This window comes from Mirounga angustirostris, unplaced genomic scaffold, assembly GCF_029215605.1.
Source record: "Mirounga angustirostris isolate CCGP_5_RB_7025 unplaced genomic scaffold, mMirAng1.0.hap1 SCAF_4, whole genome shotgun sequence".
Classification (NCBI taxonomy): Eukaryota; Metazoa; Chordata; class Mammalia; order Carnivora; family Phocidae; genus Mirounga; species Mirounga angustirostris.
This window is the reverse complement of record NW_026991712.1, coordinates 159,190,058-159,207,265: the sequence shown is the minus strand read 5'-3', so window position 1 is coordinate 159,207,265 and position 17,208 is coordinate 159,190,058. Positions and strand designations below refer to the sequence as shown.

The window sequence follows — 17,208 nt, the reverse complement described above, 5'->3', positions numbered from 1 at the left end:
CTAGTTTGTACCCAAGTCAGGGGCTTTTATTTACAGAAAGGCCTGGGTGGATCTTGGGGTGGGTGAGTAGGTGGGAGTGGGTCCTGCCAGGAAGAGAAGGGGGATGGGTGTTTAAATATTCAGATGGGAGGAAGGCAGGGAGGAAGTAGTGGGGCTGGCTTCAGGATGGCCACCTCGGGGTAGTCACCCAGCAGCAGTCACCCAGAAAGTCCAGGGGAGGGAGGTGGGGTCAGGGACCCATACCCCAAAGAGGGTAGCCACTGGAGGATGGCACAGATTAAGGAGACGTTTGTTTTGGTAACTTCTGAGTCAGGTTCTGGGAAGGAAAACCACCCATCTCTTGGGAGCTGGGACTCTCCAGTGACACTTGCCCTGTGTGTTGCCTCCACCTTTCCATTCCAATGCCCTCCCTTCCCTTCCCCCCCGTTTTAGAATTTCCTTCTCCTCAGGACTCCAGGGGCCCAGATGGAAGGTTCTGGGAAAGCTGGCTTCCTGGTCTGAGCCATGGGATGTGTGTCCACCCAGAGGGAACCTAGTCCTCTCCCCGCAGGATGCCCGCCAGGCTCTGTCCTGGCCTCATGCTCATGGCCCTTTGATGGATCCAGGCTCCGTGAGGCGTGCAGAGGTGTAGGCTGAGGCTCCAAGGCAGGCCGCAGGCTCACAGAAGCCTGGCAGCCCCACGGGGCCTGGCAGGCCTGGTCGGCCTGCTTCTCCCAGGACCCCTGGGGACCCTCGAGCTCCATCCTTGCCGTTGATTGCCTGGCCGGGCCGGCCAGGGAGTCCTGTGTGAGGGAGAAGACCGAAAGACATCAGGGTCTTCTCCTGTCTCAGCCCTAGGATTCTAAGTCCCGTTTCTCAGGGAGGTGGGGTGGGGGTGGCGGGGATGAGATGGAGATTGAGGTCCGGAAAAGATACTGCCCCAGACACAGGTTCTGAGAGAGTCGCATGGCATTGTCCATCACTCCCAACTCCCAATCTGTGAGTTCTGGGAGCAAATGCCTCCTCGTTTTCCTCCATGAAGAAAACTTCCTGGTGCAAGCCAGGAAGTCCTCAGCATCTCAGCTGTCCAGTTCCCAGCCAGACCCCCCCCAGGGCTCCTGGGCGCTCCAAAGGGATGCCAACACTGGATGCACGGGACTGAGGCAGCCGAGCGGGAGGCCTCCATGGCAGAGACCCCGGTGTCGGCGGGGCAGGAATCCCAGAGCTGAGGGACAGGGCTGCTGGGCAGGGCCCGGGGCTTACCGGGGATCCCCGGGGGCCCAGGCATCCCGGGGTGCCCGCGTCCCATCTCTCCCTGGTCCCCCTTCTCTCCACGTTTTCCTGCAGAGAGAGAGAGAGGCTGTCGTTTTTCAAAACTGGAGAATGTTTTTTCTACTTTGGCTGCTATTTCATTTCTGTTTCACACACAGCAATTATGCCTGTTTTGTGCTAGTTTATACCAGGGGAAAGTTGGAAATGCCTGCAGAACTGGTTAAATAAAGGAAGGTCCAGACAGGATGGAAGGCTACAGCAATCAAGTTCGTGACAGGAAAGTGTCTAATAATAATCACAGCTAGCATTTACTCTGTGCCAACTCTACATAAATTACCTCCACATGCACTCCTCAGGACAATGCTATGAGGTGGTTGTTATTAACATCCCCCATTTTACAGATGATAAATCTAAGGCCCAGGGAGATTATCAGGTAAGCTGTCCAAGTCTACAAGGAGAAAGTAGTAGAGTCCGGACAGACAGCTGTCTTGTGACTCGAGTTTGCATGCTTTACTACTTTGCTAACCTGCCTCCGGGCTTCCAGAGACCCGGAAAGATGTTTAGGGGGCACCACAAAGCAAATTTATAACAAAAACACCACCCCCAAGAAAACCCCCAAGTTATAAAATAATATATTGATCTCCATCAATTTGCTACTGAGAAAGCAAGCCCAGGAGTCACATATGACTTCTGGAAAACTTTGCTGAGGGAATGGGGGAAAGTGTACCTCATCCTGAGAGGGGGGATGATGAAAGAGAAAACAAGAGGCTCAGCCATCAGCCCACATAACCCATAACCCAACCCGAGCCTGGCCTTGGCCAAGTGCACATCGCCCGGCCCCCACCCCCACCACAGAACAGCACTCACCCTTGGGCCCTGTGTTGCCAATCTGACCCACGGCGCCCACGATGCCAGGAACGCCCCGAGGGCCAGGGTGCCCGTGGGGTCCCTGCTTGCCTGGGTACCCAGGAGGCCCAGGGGGTCCTGGAGGACCCACCATCCCGACTGCACCCAGGGCCTCCCGCTTGGCGCTCACAGCGACCTCTGCCAGTTGCTCTGGAGGGAAGGAGGGCGGGAGAGGAGAGGTGAGTGAGATGGGGGTCAGCTCAGTAAAACGGGAAGGCAGAGCGCCCCCGCGCCGGGTCCCTGGTGTGCAGACGCAAAAGGTGCGTGCTTCATCTCCCCTTCCTCCGCGCTCTGCGGAAACCAAAGGTCCAGCGAGGGCAGAGATGTACAGGGGTCCCCGGCCTCTTGGAAGCAGAGCTGGAAGGAGCACGCAGGCCCGCAGCCCCTCGGCAAGGCCGCTTGGAGGAGCCCCCGACGGGCGGCACCGCGCGGACTTGGAGTGGGAGGACGGTTGCCGCCCCGCCCTCACCTTGCATCATCTTCATCATCACGGTCACGATGTGCTGGTCACTGGCGTCTCGGCCCTGCAGGCAGACAAGGCCTCAGGAAGAAGCCCCTGGCCGCCCCCCCTTCTCCCACCGGAAGTACATGCAGCGTCTGACGGAAATCCCTCCTGCCGCACCCACGCCCAACCTGTCCGCTGTGGGGCCGCCTGGAACCAGCCTCGGGGAAGCCAGCGGCCCCGGGAACTCCCCGCCTTTGGGGCATCGGCAGCACCCGCAAAGGGATTTCCTCGCGGGAGACCCCCCGCTCCGGCGGGCCGACTCACCGCCACGCCCTGTCTCCCGGGCAGTCCGGGCACGCCTCGGTCTCCAGCCAGTCCTCGAGGGCCGGGGAGCCCGGGGTAGCCCTGCACCCCCGGGGCGCCCGCATCCCCGCCGGGGCCCGGGTAGCCGGGTTCTCCGCGGACTCCTTGCTGCCGGGCGGGGGGTGGTGCAGAGCGGGGGTGAGAGTTGGCCTGCGCCGGGGAGTTGGGGGGGTGGGTGGCGGGGAGGGGAGATGGTGGGGGAAAGTAGGGGTGGAGGGGAACGGTGGGCGGCGGGACAGGAGGAAGGCGGCGGCGTCGCAGGGGCTGGACTCACCTGTCCTTTGGGCCCCGGCTCGCCAGACTCGCCCTGCAGGTACAGGGCAGCTGGGTCAGGACCCGCCGAAGGCCCGCCCCCCGCCCCCCGCCCCGCCGGCCGCCCCCGCGCCGCCCGCTCACCTTCTCGCCTTTCTCTCCCCGGAGGCCGGCCACCCCCGGGTCGCCCTGCAAATGAAGCCCAGCGAGTCAGGGCACCTGCGGACCCCCACCCGCGCCGCCGCCGCCGCCCGGGACGCGGGGAGGGGAGGCGCGGCTACTCACCACGCTGCCGCGGGGGCCGGTCTTCCCTGGGGAGCCCTGCAGCAAGCGGGGAGTCAGGGACTTAATGAGTTCCCCTCTCGAGGGACGGCTGGGTCCAGGGGGTCCCCGCCGCCCAACCCCGGGTCCTGGCCACACCCCTCTGCAGCTCTGCCTCGCCCCCCAGGGCCGCGCGGGACCCGCCCCAGTGCTCTTTTTTTTTTTCATAAAGATTTTATTTATGTATTTGACAGAGAGAGAGAGACAGTGAGAGAGGGAACACAAGCAGGGGGAGAGGGAGAGGGAGAAGCAGGCTTCCCGCGGAGCAGGGAACCCGATGCGGGGCTCGATCCCAGGACCCCGGGATCATGACCTGAGCCGAAGGCAGACGCTTAACGACTGAGCCACCCAGGCGCCCCCCGCCCCAGTACTCTTCCCGGGAAGAGCGCTCAAGGGAAGACCTAATTGAGCTCCATTCTCCACCCACCCCCCGCCCCACCCCGCAGATCTTGGGGCCTCTTTTCCAGGTATTTTCCAACCCCACTGGGTACCTTGTCTCCCTTGATGCCTGGCAAGCCTTGGGGCCCTGGAATTCCGGGGGGGCCCTGATCCCCCTTGGGGCCCTGAGGAGAAAAGAATCCAGAGCAATAAATCAAATGAGGTGCCCAGGCCTGCTCCCCACGGCCCCTCACGGCTGGCCTCCACTAACCTGCCGTCCTTGAGGGCCTGGCTGCCCCACCGGCCCCCTCTCACCCTGGTCACCCTGCAACGGAAAGAGAGGATGACCCACAGATACTCAGCAGGGGCACCCGGTCCTCAGCCCCCTCTCCAGCCCCCCGACCCTGCTGGGCAGGATGCCCTTCCTTCCTGCTGTCCCAGCATGGAGGTCCCTTGCTCCACTTCACAGACCAGCAGCCAGGCCGTTCTGGGAAGGCCTCACATAGGCTGGGCAGGACTAGGCAGATGCTGGAGCCATTGATGGCACCCAGATCCTGGGTCCAGTAGAGCCAGCTGCTGCAGAGGCCCCCGGGGGAGGGGGTACCACTGTTACCTTCTGCCCTACGATGCCTCGGGGTCCGATTTCTCCTGGAGGTCCCGGCTCTCCCTGGCGGACAGAAACTGGGAGTGAGCAGTAGGCCTGGTGGACCTCTCCCTTGCACAGCTGGCTAACCCCTACCCACCCTGGTCACTTCCTCAGGGAAGCCTTCCCTTACCCCTGTTCTCTGGGTCCCTGTACTTCTCCTTTACTAGGACCCCACACAGTTGTAGTTAGTCATCATGTGATCATATATTTAAGATCTGTCTTCTCCACTAAACTGTAAGTTCTGTCTGAGTAGGAGACTATCTCAGCATCTAACACATTGCAGGTATTTGGTGAATGTTTATGGAATGAATGAATGAATGAATGAATGAATGAATGAATGAATGACTCTGCTGGATTCTTAGCCCCAGTCAGCTTGGCTATCTGAGGAGATCACGCCCACACAGGACAGAGCCGATCCCCACCATTACTGCATTGTACATAGAGAAACAAGGCTGCAGAGAGGAAAAGGGAGTGTCCCTGGGTCAGTGGGTCAGTGGCACAGCCCAGACTGGCATCCACGGCACCGCCCAAACTAGGCTTCACCACACACTCTCACCCAGGCCCATATGCTGAGTGCAGGGTCTTCAGGCCTGGGAGGGGGACCAATGCAAGAGCCCTGTGTCAGGGGTCAAGCACTTACCTCCTTCCCAGGAGGACCAGAGAATCCAGGGAGGCCCTGCTGGCCTGGTTCACCCTGCAAGAAAACACAGGTTTAAGGTGAGTCTGGGGGACCCAGTCAAGCTCTTGACCTTGGAGAAGGCTGATGAACCCTAAACAGAATCTAGAACCACATGAATTGGGGAGAAGGTGTTCTTGGTCAGGTCCTCTGGATTGGGAGCCATGCCATCCTGTCTCCACAGAGGGTGGGGTTAAGCGGCAGGAGGGAGGTGGTTAGGCCCAAGAGACTTGTGTCCAGGCCATGTCCTTGAGCCTGGGGTGAGGCCTGGGCCTTGCAGTCTTTTAGCCACGCCCCTGGACCCTGCCCGCAGGCTCCCTTGCTCACAGGAAGCCAATTCTGTCCCCAGCTTGGAGTCACCTTACCTTGTCTCCTGGGTCTCCTTTTGTCCCAGGCTGGCCCGGCACACCCTGGAGAAAGAAGTTGATATCAGTTTCCACTCTGGCATTGGGGAGCCCCAGGCACCTCCTGCTTTACCTCCCATCCCCAATCCAGATCCCCTCCCTTCTTCAGCCCTGGCCTGTGGGAGCCAAATAGCAGAAGGCCCAGCCATGGCATCACAAACTTGACTGTGCCCTGAGCCCTGGGGGGAGCGGAACGGGGTACAGAATGGCCTGTAGTCTATGGGGAGAAGAGAAGCACCCCGCGCTCACAGGCACACGTGATACAGGAACATGGTCTACACCTGGGCGTGTTATCTGGCTTTGGCCTCAGTAGCCCCAGCAGGGAGGGAGGGGGGCTCCCATGGACTGGGCTCCCGGAAGGTGTGGGATGGAGGTGACCCTGAATGGTGAGAAGGCACAGAGAGATGGGGAAGGGCATTCCAGGCAAAGGCACCTGCAAAGGCCTGAAGGTATGGGGGTAGAAAAGGCAAGGCCGTGTGGAGAAAGGAGAGGACACAGAGGAGCAGTGGCTGATGAGGACCAAAGGGTAGGGTGGCGTCAGATTACGCTGGTCCTTGAATGCGAAGAAGAGCTGTGAGGACAAGCATTGTGGCTGTCCTGTTCACAACTTTCCCTGCCACTCAGCGTGCCTTGGGGACTCAGTAACTAGTTCTTGGATGACTGGATGGGATGACTCTCCTGGAGGCAATGAGGGCCATGGAAGGTGCTGTAGCAGGGAACAGCCAACATGGAGAACTGAGTTGGTCAAAGAGAGGGCTAGAGCAACTGTCCAAATGAAGAGGCCTAAGCCAGGCCAGAGGCCACAGAGCGCTGGGTGGGGACAAGGACTAGAGCAAGGACCCTGGCTGTGTGGATTTCTGCCTCATCAGCCATTCATGCCACAATGGGGAAGTGGGCAACAACTGAGGAGGAGAAGCAGTTTTCCCATGGGGCAGCCCCCGGGGACTCCGCCCCATACTCACCGCTAGGCCCTGGTGGCCCTGGTTTCCTGGCCGCCCAGCCTGTCCTGCATTGCCCTGGGGGAGACGGAGAACCAGAGGCGCAAGTGAAAGCTCCAGCTACGTCTATGGCTTCCACCCAAGGGCAAGTAGAGAAACTGAGGCCCAGCGGTGAGCAGGGATGTGTCAGTGACACACTTGAGGATCCCAGGCCCCTGGGCCTCTGGGATCAATGTGATGAGACTCAGGGGCCCTGACCCTCCCCAACCCACCAGCAATCCCCACTCCTACCTTCATGCCAGGTATGCCTGGGGCCCCGTCCTTGCCATCGATGCCTGGGGGGCCCTGCTCAGAAGGAAAGTTGAAGGGAGACTCACAGTGGGGAGATGCCTGGGGTCCGGCCACCCACCCATATCCCTCTGTGACCGCTGCAGTGTGCAGCGGAAGTGGGTCTGGTTATCTCGAGGACCCCCACCAGCCAACTGGGAGAGGGGAGCAAAAATGGGAAGAGGATTTGGAGGGATGGACCACAGTCCTTCCTCTGTGTGGGTGACAGGTGTTCCAGATGACCCCAAGCTTCCCCAAACTTCTGCCCTATTTACAGGTGAAAGAACTAAGGCACAGCAAGAGGCTGTTTCCCAAGGTCACAGAGCAGCCCGCCTGCAACAGAGTTCAGTCTAGAATCCCAGGCTCTTCGTCCTCTAGGAGCTTGGACAGAGTTGACCCTGCTCTCTGTCTGGGTAGGCCCAGGCTACTTACGGTTGCTCCCTTCGGGCCTGTTATTCCCTGGGGTCCTCGAACACCTGGGCTGCCCTGCAAAGTAGATAGAAATGAGGTCACCTTCAGGATGCTGAACCCCCATCTGCCTGTTCAGAGAGGGGAGCAGCTGAGAACAGTGGCCTCCAGGTCCCAGGATCTCTCTTGGCACAGGCCACACTGTGCAAGGGCTGGAGGAGAGGGGCCTGGGAGGGAGTAGAGGTCAGGGCCGAGGTGAGGGGCCTGGGCTGGGCTGGGCAGTACAAGGGAAGGATCCAGTACTCACTGAGACCTCCCTCACCTGCGCTCTGAGAGCACTTATTGAAGAAACACAACTAAATACGACGTGTGGACTTTGTTTGGGTCTTGATTTGAACAAGAACCCTGAAGAGACATTTTTGAGATAACTGGGAAACACATAACACAGACTGGTTATTTGCTGATACTAAGGAATCATTGATAATGTTGTTGGTCATGGTAATGAATGATATTGTGATTATCTGAGGAAAAGTCCTTATTTTTAAGAGAGGCATACAGAAGTATTTAGGGGTGAAATGACATGATATTAAGGGATTTGCTTGAAAATATGAGCAAGAGTGGTAGATTAAGTGAGTGTGGCAAAATGTCAATTTGGGGAGACAGGTATATGGAGGTTCATTATATAATTCTCTCTACTTTTATGTATGTTTAAAAACTTCCATAATAAAAAAAGTTTACTTTCTGCTCAATTTTTCTATAAACTCAAAGCCGCTCAAGAATAAAGTCTATTAATTAAAAAAAAAAAAAAGTTAAGAGAATTGGGATGTGGGCCAAGTCCCATTAGCCCCATGGCTGATTTGCTGGAATTTCATCGTCTGGCTGCAGAGAGCCTGGGACTGGATCCCATGACTTCTCCCAAATTGAATTTGATCGGCACAGGCTGGGCTTGCCGGAGTGGGGGCTGGTGGGGTGACTGGGCCCCCAGCACAGAGGCTCCCGCCCCACACCAGTCACTCACCCACACAGACACACACAGTAATGCTCACACACACACCCATGCATCCGCACCGACACAGAGTAGCACATACTCACACACACGCAGCTGCAGAGACACACAGGTAATGCACACACTCGCTCACACATGAACCCGGGAAGTGGGGGAGCTGAGTCCCTCCTAGTACTCTCCAGGGGCCCTGATTGGACAAGGGGTGGCTGAGGACTCACCACATCGCCCTTCTCCCCTGCTTGGCCTGGTGGCCCCCGCGGACCTTCCTCACCCTGGCAAGAAGGACAAACAGGAATCCAGATCACATGGGCTCAGGGGGAGCCACATGCCCTTTGCAGGCCCAGGAGCTCCAGCTGGAGGAGGTACGTGTGCAGGAGCAAGAGGACACTCACTGGTGACCCGGCGGCACCAATGGAGCCCACCATGCCTTTGTACCCATGAGGACCCTGGGGAAAGGAAAGGGTTACAGTCAGTCCTGGCTGGAGCCCAGAGGCCAGAGTGCTGGTCATGATGACTCTTGCAGCCCACCCCCGACTTACTCACCGTCTCTCCTTTGGGTCCCTCCATGCCCGGGTAGCCCCTGATGCCCTGGGGACCCTGTCGAGACAGAAGAATGACAGCGATGGCAATTTCAAGACCCACTTCATCACAGCTTCTCTGACCCCCACCCCCGATCTTCACAATGCCCGTCTGAGGCAGGCAGCATAGTCCCTATCTCAGAGAGGGGACACTGAGGCTCAGCGATGGGGGAGGGACTCACCAGGGTCACTCAGGGGACAGTGGCAAAAGCTGGGCCCCAGCTGGGTTTTCTGGATGACAGCCTTGGTTCCTGTCCCCCAATTTCTGACAGCCTCAAACCCCCTCTCCCCACCCAGAGACATGCCAACTGGACACAGGTGTTTCTTCTACAGGTTGGAGGCCAGACCAAGGGAATGGCTCCACTAAGATCTCCTAGATGAGGAGGGGAGGGCCCTGGGGGAAAGTGTCCCTTACCGGTGGTCCAGGGATGCCTTGCTCTCCAGAGGCACCCACATCTCCCTTGGGACCCTATGGGGCAGGAAGGAGTGATCAGACAGGCAGGCAGATCGAGAAACAAACATACAGACAACCAAAAATACCATCCCCTTCCCAGAAAAAGCAGACGGGAAGGACCCTAGAAGCCATATAGTCCCAAGTGACAGATGGATGGGGAAATGGAGGCCCAGCAAGGAGAAGGTACTTGCTGGGGACACATTGACCGAGAACATAGGCCTCCTGCTCTCAGCTCAAGGCTCAGTCCCCAGAGACCCACAGGGGAAGGAGAAGGGATGAAGAAGGGGAGGCTCTTGTAAGGCCCTCTTCCCACACACTTACCGGCTTCCCCTGGCGGCCAGAATCTCCCAGAGCCCCGCGTTTGCCAGGATGCCCCTGAAAGGAAGGAGGGAACTCCATGTGAGGTCCCCTCCCAACCACCTGCTCTGCCCCCCAAAGACTTGGGCCAGTAGCTTACCTTCACTCCCTGCAGCCCTGGGGGGCCTTTCACCCCCGCTGGACAGTTGGTCGGACACTGGAAAGAAAACCCCGCCGGGTTCTGTGCTCACCAGCCCGCCTCAGGCCAGCCGGGCCGTGCTTCCCCCTCTTGCCAACTCCCAAACCCTCCTCTCAGCCCACTTGGTTGAACCTCTGTGCAGCAACCCCCTGACTCTACCTCCAAAGAGGACCCACCCCTTCCCCACATTAGCCCCGCCCCAGGGCCGCCTCTCACCAAGAAATCCGCGCTGCCTTCTAGGCCCTGGATGGTTCCGGGTCGGCCCTGAGAGGAGATGTATGAAGATGGAGCCTGACCCGAACCTTTCCCAACCCAGGCTTGTGCCAGAGACCCTCGTCCTTCCCCTGTGGGAAGTTTGAGGACACTTACCGGTTTGCCGGGTGGCCCCGGGGGCCCCGATGGCCCCTCTGGTCCAGGATCCCCCTGGAAGCAAGAGGGGCCCAAATCATATTCCGGCTCTGCCAGGGTCACCGTGCCCCCTCCTCCAGTCCCTGCTCCTGCCCTACCCCACCCTGTCCTCCAGGTCGCCTTCTGAGATCTGGGATGGCCCCAGCCCTTGGTTTCCCTGAAAGACTTATAGCTGAGTGGGCTCAGCAGGAGGGGTTCTGCCCCAGGCCTAGAAGAGCTCCCTGCTGGCCAGAAGGAGGCCCAGGATCTGCTGGCAAGACTCCCCAACTTGCCAGCTTCGACGTAAAGGGCAGGAGGCAGAATGAGCAGAGGGGTGGCTGGGGCTCACCTTGGGGCCTGTGATTCCAATCTCGCCCGGGAGGCCGACAGGTCCAGGTGGCCCCTAGGAGCAGAGGCATCACTGGCCAGGGTGCCTCGGAGGGTTAGCCCACCCTGACACAAAGGTAGGGACTGGTACCCAGAGGCCCCTTCCCACTTTTATTTTGCAACCAAGCCCAGAGAGACCGACAACTTAGGGCTTTAAGGGCCAGAGAATCCCAGAGCCAGCAAATAGGCCCAGCGTGAGCTGGCCCAGAGTTCTCTGGCACGTCTGCCCGTTCCTGACACCATCACAGCATGCTGGCCCCTCCCCTGGATGGCCAGTCCCCCAGAAGCCCTTCTGTTTCCTCCTTCCCCAAGAGTCCCAGGGACCCTGCCCCATTTGGGAGGACTTACAGGAGGTCCAGCAAAGCCAGGGCCCTGGAACAGAAGGAAAGGAGATTGGATTCATGGCTCCTTCTACAAGTCCCCCCTGCCCCCCAACCAAAGGGTTCCTTGAAGGCCTTGCAGATTACACTCACCGGCAGGCCAGGGGGACCTGGGAGCCCGGGCTGGCCCTGAAAGAGCAATGGGAGAGGTTCAGAGGCTGGCGTCTCCTGTGTCCCCACTCCTCTCTAGTATAGTACCTCCCTGGGACTGCCCAAGCCGAGTCCCCAGCAGGCCACTTACCTTGACTCCAGGGATCCCCATGGGGCCAGGCTCCCCCTTGGCTCCAGTTAGACCCTGGGGAAGAAAGAGAAGGTAGACCAGTGAAGAGCAAACTTGCTCCCTGAACCATGGGACAAGCCAGGGCCTGAGGTCTCTCCTGGGTGGGCCCAAGCTGCTTTGCACTCCACTCCATGAAGGCCAAGGGGCCTCAACACCTTGCTTTCTCTTCCCCCAGTTCCCACAGCAACCCTGGGAGCCAAGCAGGCAGAGCGAATACCCTCTTTAGAAAGATGAGAAACCAAGGCCCAAAGATTTGTCTGCACAGGCCTCACATCTCCCAGTTTAGGAGCCTGGAAGACCTAGATATAGGTCTGGATGGGCCATTTTCTTGATGTCTGCCCTTGGCAACCTTTCCTGAGCCTTAGTGTTCACATCTGCAAAATGGGCTAATCATGTTCCCCTCTCTGCATAGATGTGAGAACCAATGTGCTAGTGGAAGGCCATGAGCTTTTTAATCTTTGCAGGGCGTGGAAAACTTGGAGAGGCCCTGGTTGGTGGCTGCCCATAGCCCCGACGGTACCTCTTGACAAAGGTCCCTCTGTCAGGACAAAGCAACTCATGGGACCTCTTTTTCCTCCCATCTTTTAGTGACTGACCCAAGTGTATTCCTCAATCAGGTGACTGTCCCAATAGCCCTGGCTGTGTCCAGGAGCCCGTGACCTTGGGGCCCCTGGGAATTCTGTGGTATCAGCCAATAATCTTCCTCTCCTGAGCTGCTCCTGGGACTTCAAGGGGGCAGGGTGTGGCAGGGAAGGGGGAAGGAAAGGACAGCTCCATCCACAGCATTTAATCTGACGTTTGGAGGCCAGAAATGTGAGACTAAATCTTGGCTGCTGCAGATGAACAGAATCCCTCTTTGGACCCCCATGTATCTGTGACTCATGTTTCTGGGGTGGCCACGAGGTCACGGGTCACATGAAGGTGAAGGGAACTCATAGCTTTACAAGTCTCCATCCTGCTGCCCTGCTCTGAACAGAGGAGCAGGGAAGATGCCAGAACGGGGCTCTGGAAGTCAGTGAGTGGAGCCCTAACCTGCTTTGGCGGATGCTCAGGTACTCACATCAATCCCAGGCTTCCCGTCCGGCCCATCCAGCCCTGCTTTGCCAGGCTCTCCCTTAGGTCCCTTAAAAACAGAAGTGGGGCAAATATGAGCCAGAGGAGGGCAAGAACTGGAAAGGTCAAAGGTTAAAGAGGAAGCAGCACTCACCGGAGGGCCAGCTTTCCCCGGGGGCCCCTTGTCGCCCTGTAAGATACAAGTTGGTCAGACAGCACCCTGTGGCTCATGTTACGCCACACGGGCACATGCAGGCCCTGACTGGCTGGTCCCACGTGCCGCTCTCCTCACTCTCCTCTCTCCTGCCCTGGGTCCCCTCAGCCTTGCATTTTTTGGGAAAATAACTCCCTTTCCCTCAAAACAAAACAAAACAAACAAACAAACAAACAAACAAAAGCCCCAAACAGGTGGATTGAGATCAAGCCCAGCCGGGCTGCAGAGGGTGCCGTCAACACGCAAGCAGGTCACAGACACACCCACGCTGCTGAGGTGCCAGTTACAGACCCGCAGAGAGGGCTGCAGGCTCCAAGTTACCTCAGAGACTGGGTGCTTCTTGGATTTGGGCAAGTGTGGGAGAAACTTGGGACTTTCAGAAAAACATGAAGGGGAGGTGAGCCGGGCGGGCAGCAGCTCTTTTTTGGATTGGGATGAGGAAAAGAAGAGACTGGGGCAAGGACAAGGACCAAGAGGGCCTACGAAGGGGGCCGATTCAGTCTGTTCCCAAGGCAGGAAGGACCTCCTTTCCCAGCGACAAAGGACTCCTGGTGGAGGACAGACAGGGCCTGTGGAGTCACATTCAGCCCCAGAGAGGCCTTCGGGCAGTTCAGGGCCTGCAGCAGCCAGAGAGCCTGGCAGGGACCCAGCGCCCTGTGTTTGGAGGGTGGGGGCACCAGGTTGAATAGAAGCCTGTCCAGATGGGTAAACATGGAGCTGGCCTCCCGGGGGAGCCTCCTGAATGAGGCATTTAACCCTCCCCATGCTAGGGAGAGCAGGGAACAAGGCCTGCTGGTTCTAAATCAGGAAGAAAAATGCAAAGGAAGAGACAGGAGTCTGGCTTCAGCTGGTCAGCGGTCTGCCCAAGGCTTCCAAGCCACCCTGGAGAAGCATCCAGACGTGCCAGGGGGCAGGGCGAGAGGTGAAGGCGTCTCCCACCCCCCAAAAAGTTGGGAGAGTAGGGGTGGGGGCTAAGGAATCGCTGTGAGCTCGGGCGGGCAGACGGAACAGCAGCTCCTTGTCCGCGGGCCGCTATAACGCGCTCGGCAGCTCAGGACCAGTTTTGAGGTTTTCCAAGAACAAACGGGCTCCTTGTGGCGCAGGCCGGCGCCGCCCACTGACCACAGGGGGCGCTGCATCTCCAGGCACTGACCCCCCCTACCGCCCGCAACCCCCGCTCACAAAGTTCCCCTTTGTCCGCCCCTTCCCTCCCCCTTCGCGTCCCAGGTTAGAGACTCACGTCGATGCCGTCAGATCCAGGCACTCCCGGCGGCCCTGGGGGGCCCGGGGGCCCCGGTTCTCCTGGCGGACCTCTCTGAAAACACACACAGGGGTGCAGCCCTCAGACTGTGCAGGGAGCGGGGCGGCCCAGCCGTGAGCCTCCCCAGGAAAGCTGCGTCCTTCTTTTTATTGAGCACCTACTGTGTCCCGCACTGTGCACCATTAAGTGTATCATCTTATGGAACGCTCAGAACTGGGAGGCGGATACTATTACCGGCCCCAGTTTGCAGTTTCGGAAACAGGCTCGGAAAGATTAGGAATGATCACAGAGAGTCAATGGGGGAGCCGGGATTCCTCCTCCTTCCACCGGACCAGGGCTGCCCTCGCGCTGCCGCGGTGGGGAAGAGATGAAGATGCTGATGGCGCAAGTGAATCACAGATGGTAGGCGAGGCGGTGCCCAGCAGACAGTTGGCTCCAATGAATGGCTGCTCGTATTATCATTTTTAGACGAACAACGGGTATAGATGGTGAGTAGGTACACCCCCCCCGCTCACCCTAGGGCGAGGAAACCCGAAAGGAAAGTGGGGGAGGCGCAGGGAGAGGGGGTGTAGGGAAGGGAAGTCTGTTCTCCCTTCGCCTCAGAGCACCCCTCTCCCAGCACCGTTCCACCGTCCTCCCTTGGGTCGTCCTCTTATGGGGCCAGCCCCGACCCAGGCAGGGGGCCCGCGCCCGCCAGGTGCCCGCGCCCTCCCCGGGCAGAGAAGTGCCAACCTGGCGCCCGGGCCCGGCCTCGTCGCGCCCCCGTCCCGTTGGGCTCCCCGGCGGCCCTCGGCAGCGCGACGGGGGACGCGGGAGCCGGAGCGGGCCCGAGGGGCAGCGGCCGGGGCCGGAGCGGCGTCTGGCTGGGGCCGGGGCCCCCTGAGAGGAGGCGGGGCGGAGGCTCCGGAGCCCCGTGAATGGGCACCATTGTCTCCCCCGCCACCTGGGCTCTCGGGGCTGCCAGCACCGGGCGCCAGCTCCTGGCCACGCTGCCTGTCCCAGGCTGGGCCGAGCGGCTCCCGACAGGGTCCCTCGGGCTCCCCGGCTCGTCCGCCTCCTTTCGCGGCGCGGGGACGCGGCCCCCGTGCGCACCCACCGAGGGGACGTGCGCCGCGGGGGCTGCGCCCAGCCGGGGGTGGGGGGAGACAGACCAGCCTCCTGGGCCCCGCACCGCAGACCCCACTCCCCGCACCCCGGCCCCCGCGCGGGGGCGGCCGCGGGACTTACGATCTGCGCCAGCGCGAGCCCGAGCACCTGGAGGAGCAGCAGGAGGCTGCGGGGGGCGGCCGCGGCGGCCATGGCGGGCGGCGGGGTCGCGGGGACGGGTGCCCGGGTGCACGCTCGTACCGGCCCGCAGAGGCTCCGGGCGCGGCGGCGCTGGCTGCTCTCGGACGGGGCGGGCCGGGCCGCCTGAATATGCGGCGGGGCGGGGCGGGGGCCGCGGGGTCTGTCACCTGAGAGGGCCGGGGGGCGGGGGGGGGGGGAGGGAGGCCGGCGCCCTGCGCCCAGCTCCGCCCCGCTCCGTCCCGCAGCCAGTGCCCACCCTTTGCCGTCCGAGGAGCCACCGGGGCGCAGGACTGAGACCGTGGTCCCGTTTCTCTGGGAGGAGGCACACGGCCGTCCGAGGTCCCCCTCCAGTCTGACCTCCAGGGCCCGGCACCTTCCCCCCCACCCGCAGTCCGCGCGCGGTCGCCTGGCCCGTCCTCAGCCACTTGTGCCTGCGATCCCTGGCCTGGGTCCATCCTCTCTCCTCCAGGGCCCAGGCCGAGAGCGAGCCTTAGGTCCCGCAGACCTTGTAGCAGAAGCCCCCACCCACCTCGCTCAACTCCACAGACGGTCGGGCCTCTTCTGTATGAAAACCTACCAGAGCCGTTCCTGGATCAGCCGTCCCGTGGCTGATACCCCCATCCCTGTCTTCCTTCCTGCTTCAGCGCTAACTCCATAGTGGAGTTGGCCTTACCCCACCTCCAAACTCCCTCATCTTCCTCTTACCTACCTGCGTCCGCCCCAGTTGGAACATCAGTCTCTTGGAGGTCACCAGTGAGGCGCAGCCCCTCTTCAGTGCCCCCTGAAACACTGAAGGTCCTGTTGCTGGGGAGCTGCTCTTGGCCATTCTCTCCCTGAAGCCTTCCCTGCCCAGGCTTCCACCATCCAGCCCTCCTCCTTCTTCTGTTGCCTTTTCTTCACTGCAGCTTCTTTAAGCACTAGAGTCTCTAGGGCCTGGCTTTCTCTCACTGGGGGTAACCTCCTCCATGAAACAACCACCGCCCCCCCCCCCATTTACCAGAGTTTCCAAAGCCCACCCGTCCAACATCTCCTCTCTCCCAGTCTCTTAAATTCCTTTTCATTCACTTAAGCAATATTGGTAAAGTGCTTTGGAATCTGTCACTAACTGTGACCACAGGCACCTAAAACTATGTAGTGCCTCAATTTCCTCATCTGTAAAAGGGGATAATGATAGTCCCTACCTTACGGGGTTTTTGTGAAGATTGGATGAGATGATGCATATGATGTACTTAGCAGCACACAGTAGGTGCTTCATAAATTTTAGCTTTCATTATGATTTATGGAGGACACTTTATTTACCAGTCCTGTACCCAGTGTGGGGGAGAAAACCACAAGATCAGCTAAAATAGTCAAGGAGAAAACCCTCTGGAACCTAGGAAAGTCCAATCCCATGCGGCAGGTGAGCAAAGGGCGCTGGGCTTTGAGAGGGGTTCCTGGAGCTGAGTTTGGGAGAAAGGGGGCTTGAGAAAATTTGATTGCTCTGCCTAAGGGAGTGCGGAAGAATTCGGGGGTTATAGGAAGTAAGATGAGTGGAGGAGGAGGAGGTGAGGGAGGGATGGTGGGCATTGCCCCAGGTGGGAGAGTAATATGTGTAAGGGACTTCTCTGAAAGGGGCTGGCCAAAGTTGTTGGTTTTTATGTTGTTCATTTCTTCATCTCTTTGTGGGCTGAACACACCAGGGCCTCATGTGAGTAAGTTTTCGTGTGTGTGTGTGTGTGTGTGTATGGAAAGGGGGTGCTCCTTACATCTGCACAGCACACATTAGTATATCAGTTGTCTATTGCTGCATAGGAAAAACACTGAAAAACTTAGTGGCTCAAAGCAGCAATTTCTTGAATCAGGAATTCAGTGGCTCTGTTGGTTGGTTCTGACTCCGGGTCTGTTATAAGGTTGCAGTTAGATGATGACTGGCCTTGGCTCATCTAGAAGGCTTCTTCACTCCTGTGTCTGATGTCTGTACTAGGAAGGCTCCAATAGCTGGGGCCGGGACAGCTGGAATTTCTTGGGAAGCTCTCTCCTTTTTCTGTTTGTGAGCTTTCCACAGGGTCTCTCCAGCCCGGCAGCTTCAAAGGAGCTGAACTTCCAACACAGTAGCTCAAAGAGACACGGA

At 59.2% G+C, this 17,208-nt stretch overlaps 1 protein-coding gene across 1 annotated transcript; it reads right to left on the bottom strand.

Annotated features, from left to right (window-relative positions):
• On the bottom strand, nt 1–15,125 carry COL9A2 (collagen type IX alpha 2 chain). Its single transcript, XM_045897971.3, has 32 exons — nt 15,039–15,125; nt 13,791–13,865; nt 12,491–12,526; nt 12,344–12,406; nt 11,245–11,298; nt 11,097–11,132; nt 10,972–10,995; nt 10,586–10,639; nt 10,219–10,272; nt 10,066–10,113; nt 9,811–9,867; nt 9,675–9,728; nt 9,315–9,368; nt 8,865–8,918; nt 8,714–8,767; nt 8,540–8,593; nt 7,340–7,393; nt 6,872–6,925; nt 6,605–6,658; nt 5,604–5,648; nt 5,203–5,256; nt 4,530–4,583; nt 4,188–4,241; nt 4,030–4,101; nt 3,503–3,538; nt 3,362–3,406; nt 3,240–3,272; nt 2,927–3,073; nt 2,627–2,681; nt 2,119–2,307; nt 1,243–1,320; nt 1–782 (listed from the first exon to the last, which is right to left on the bottom strand). The coding sequence occupies exons 1-32, from the start codon at nt 15,108–15,110 to the stop codon at nt 583–585; spliced, it is 2,067 nt and encodes a 688-aa protein (XP_045753927.1). The 5' UTR covers nt 15,111–15,125; the 3' UTR covers nt 1–582.
• Nucleotides 15,126–17,208: the final 2,083 nt, after the last annotated feature.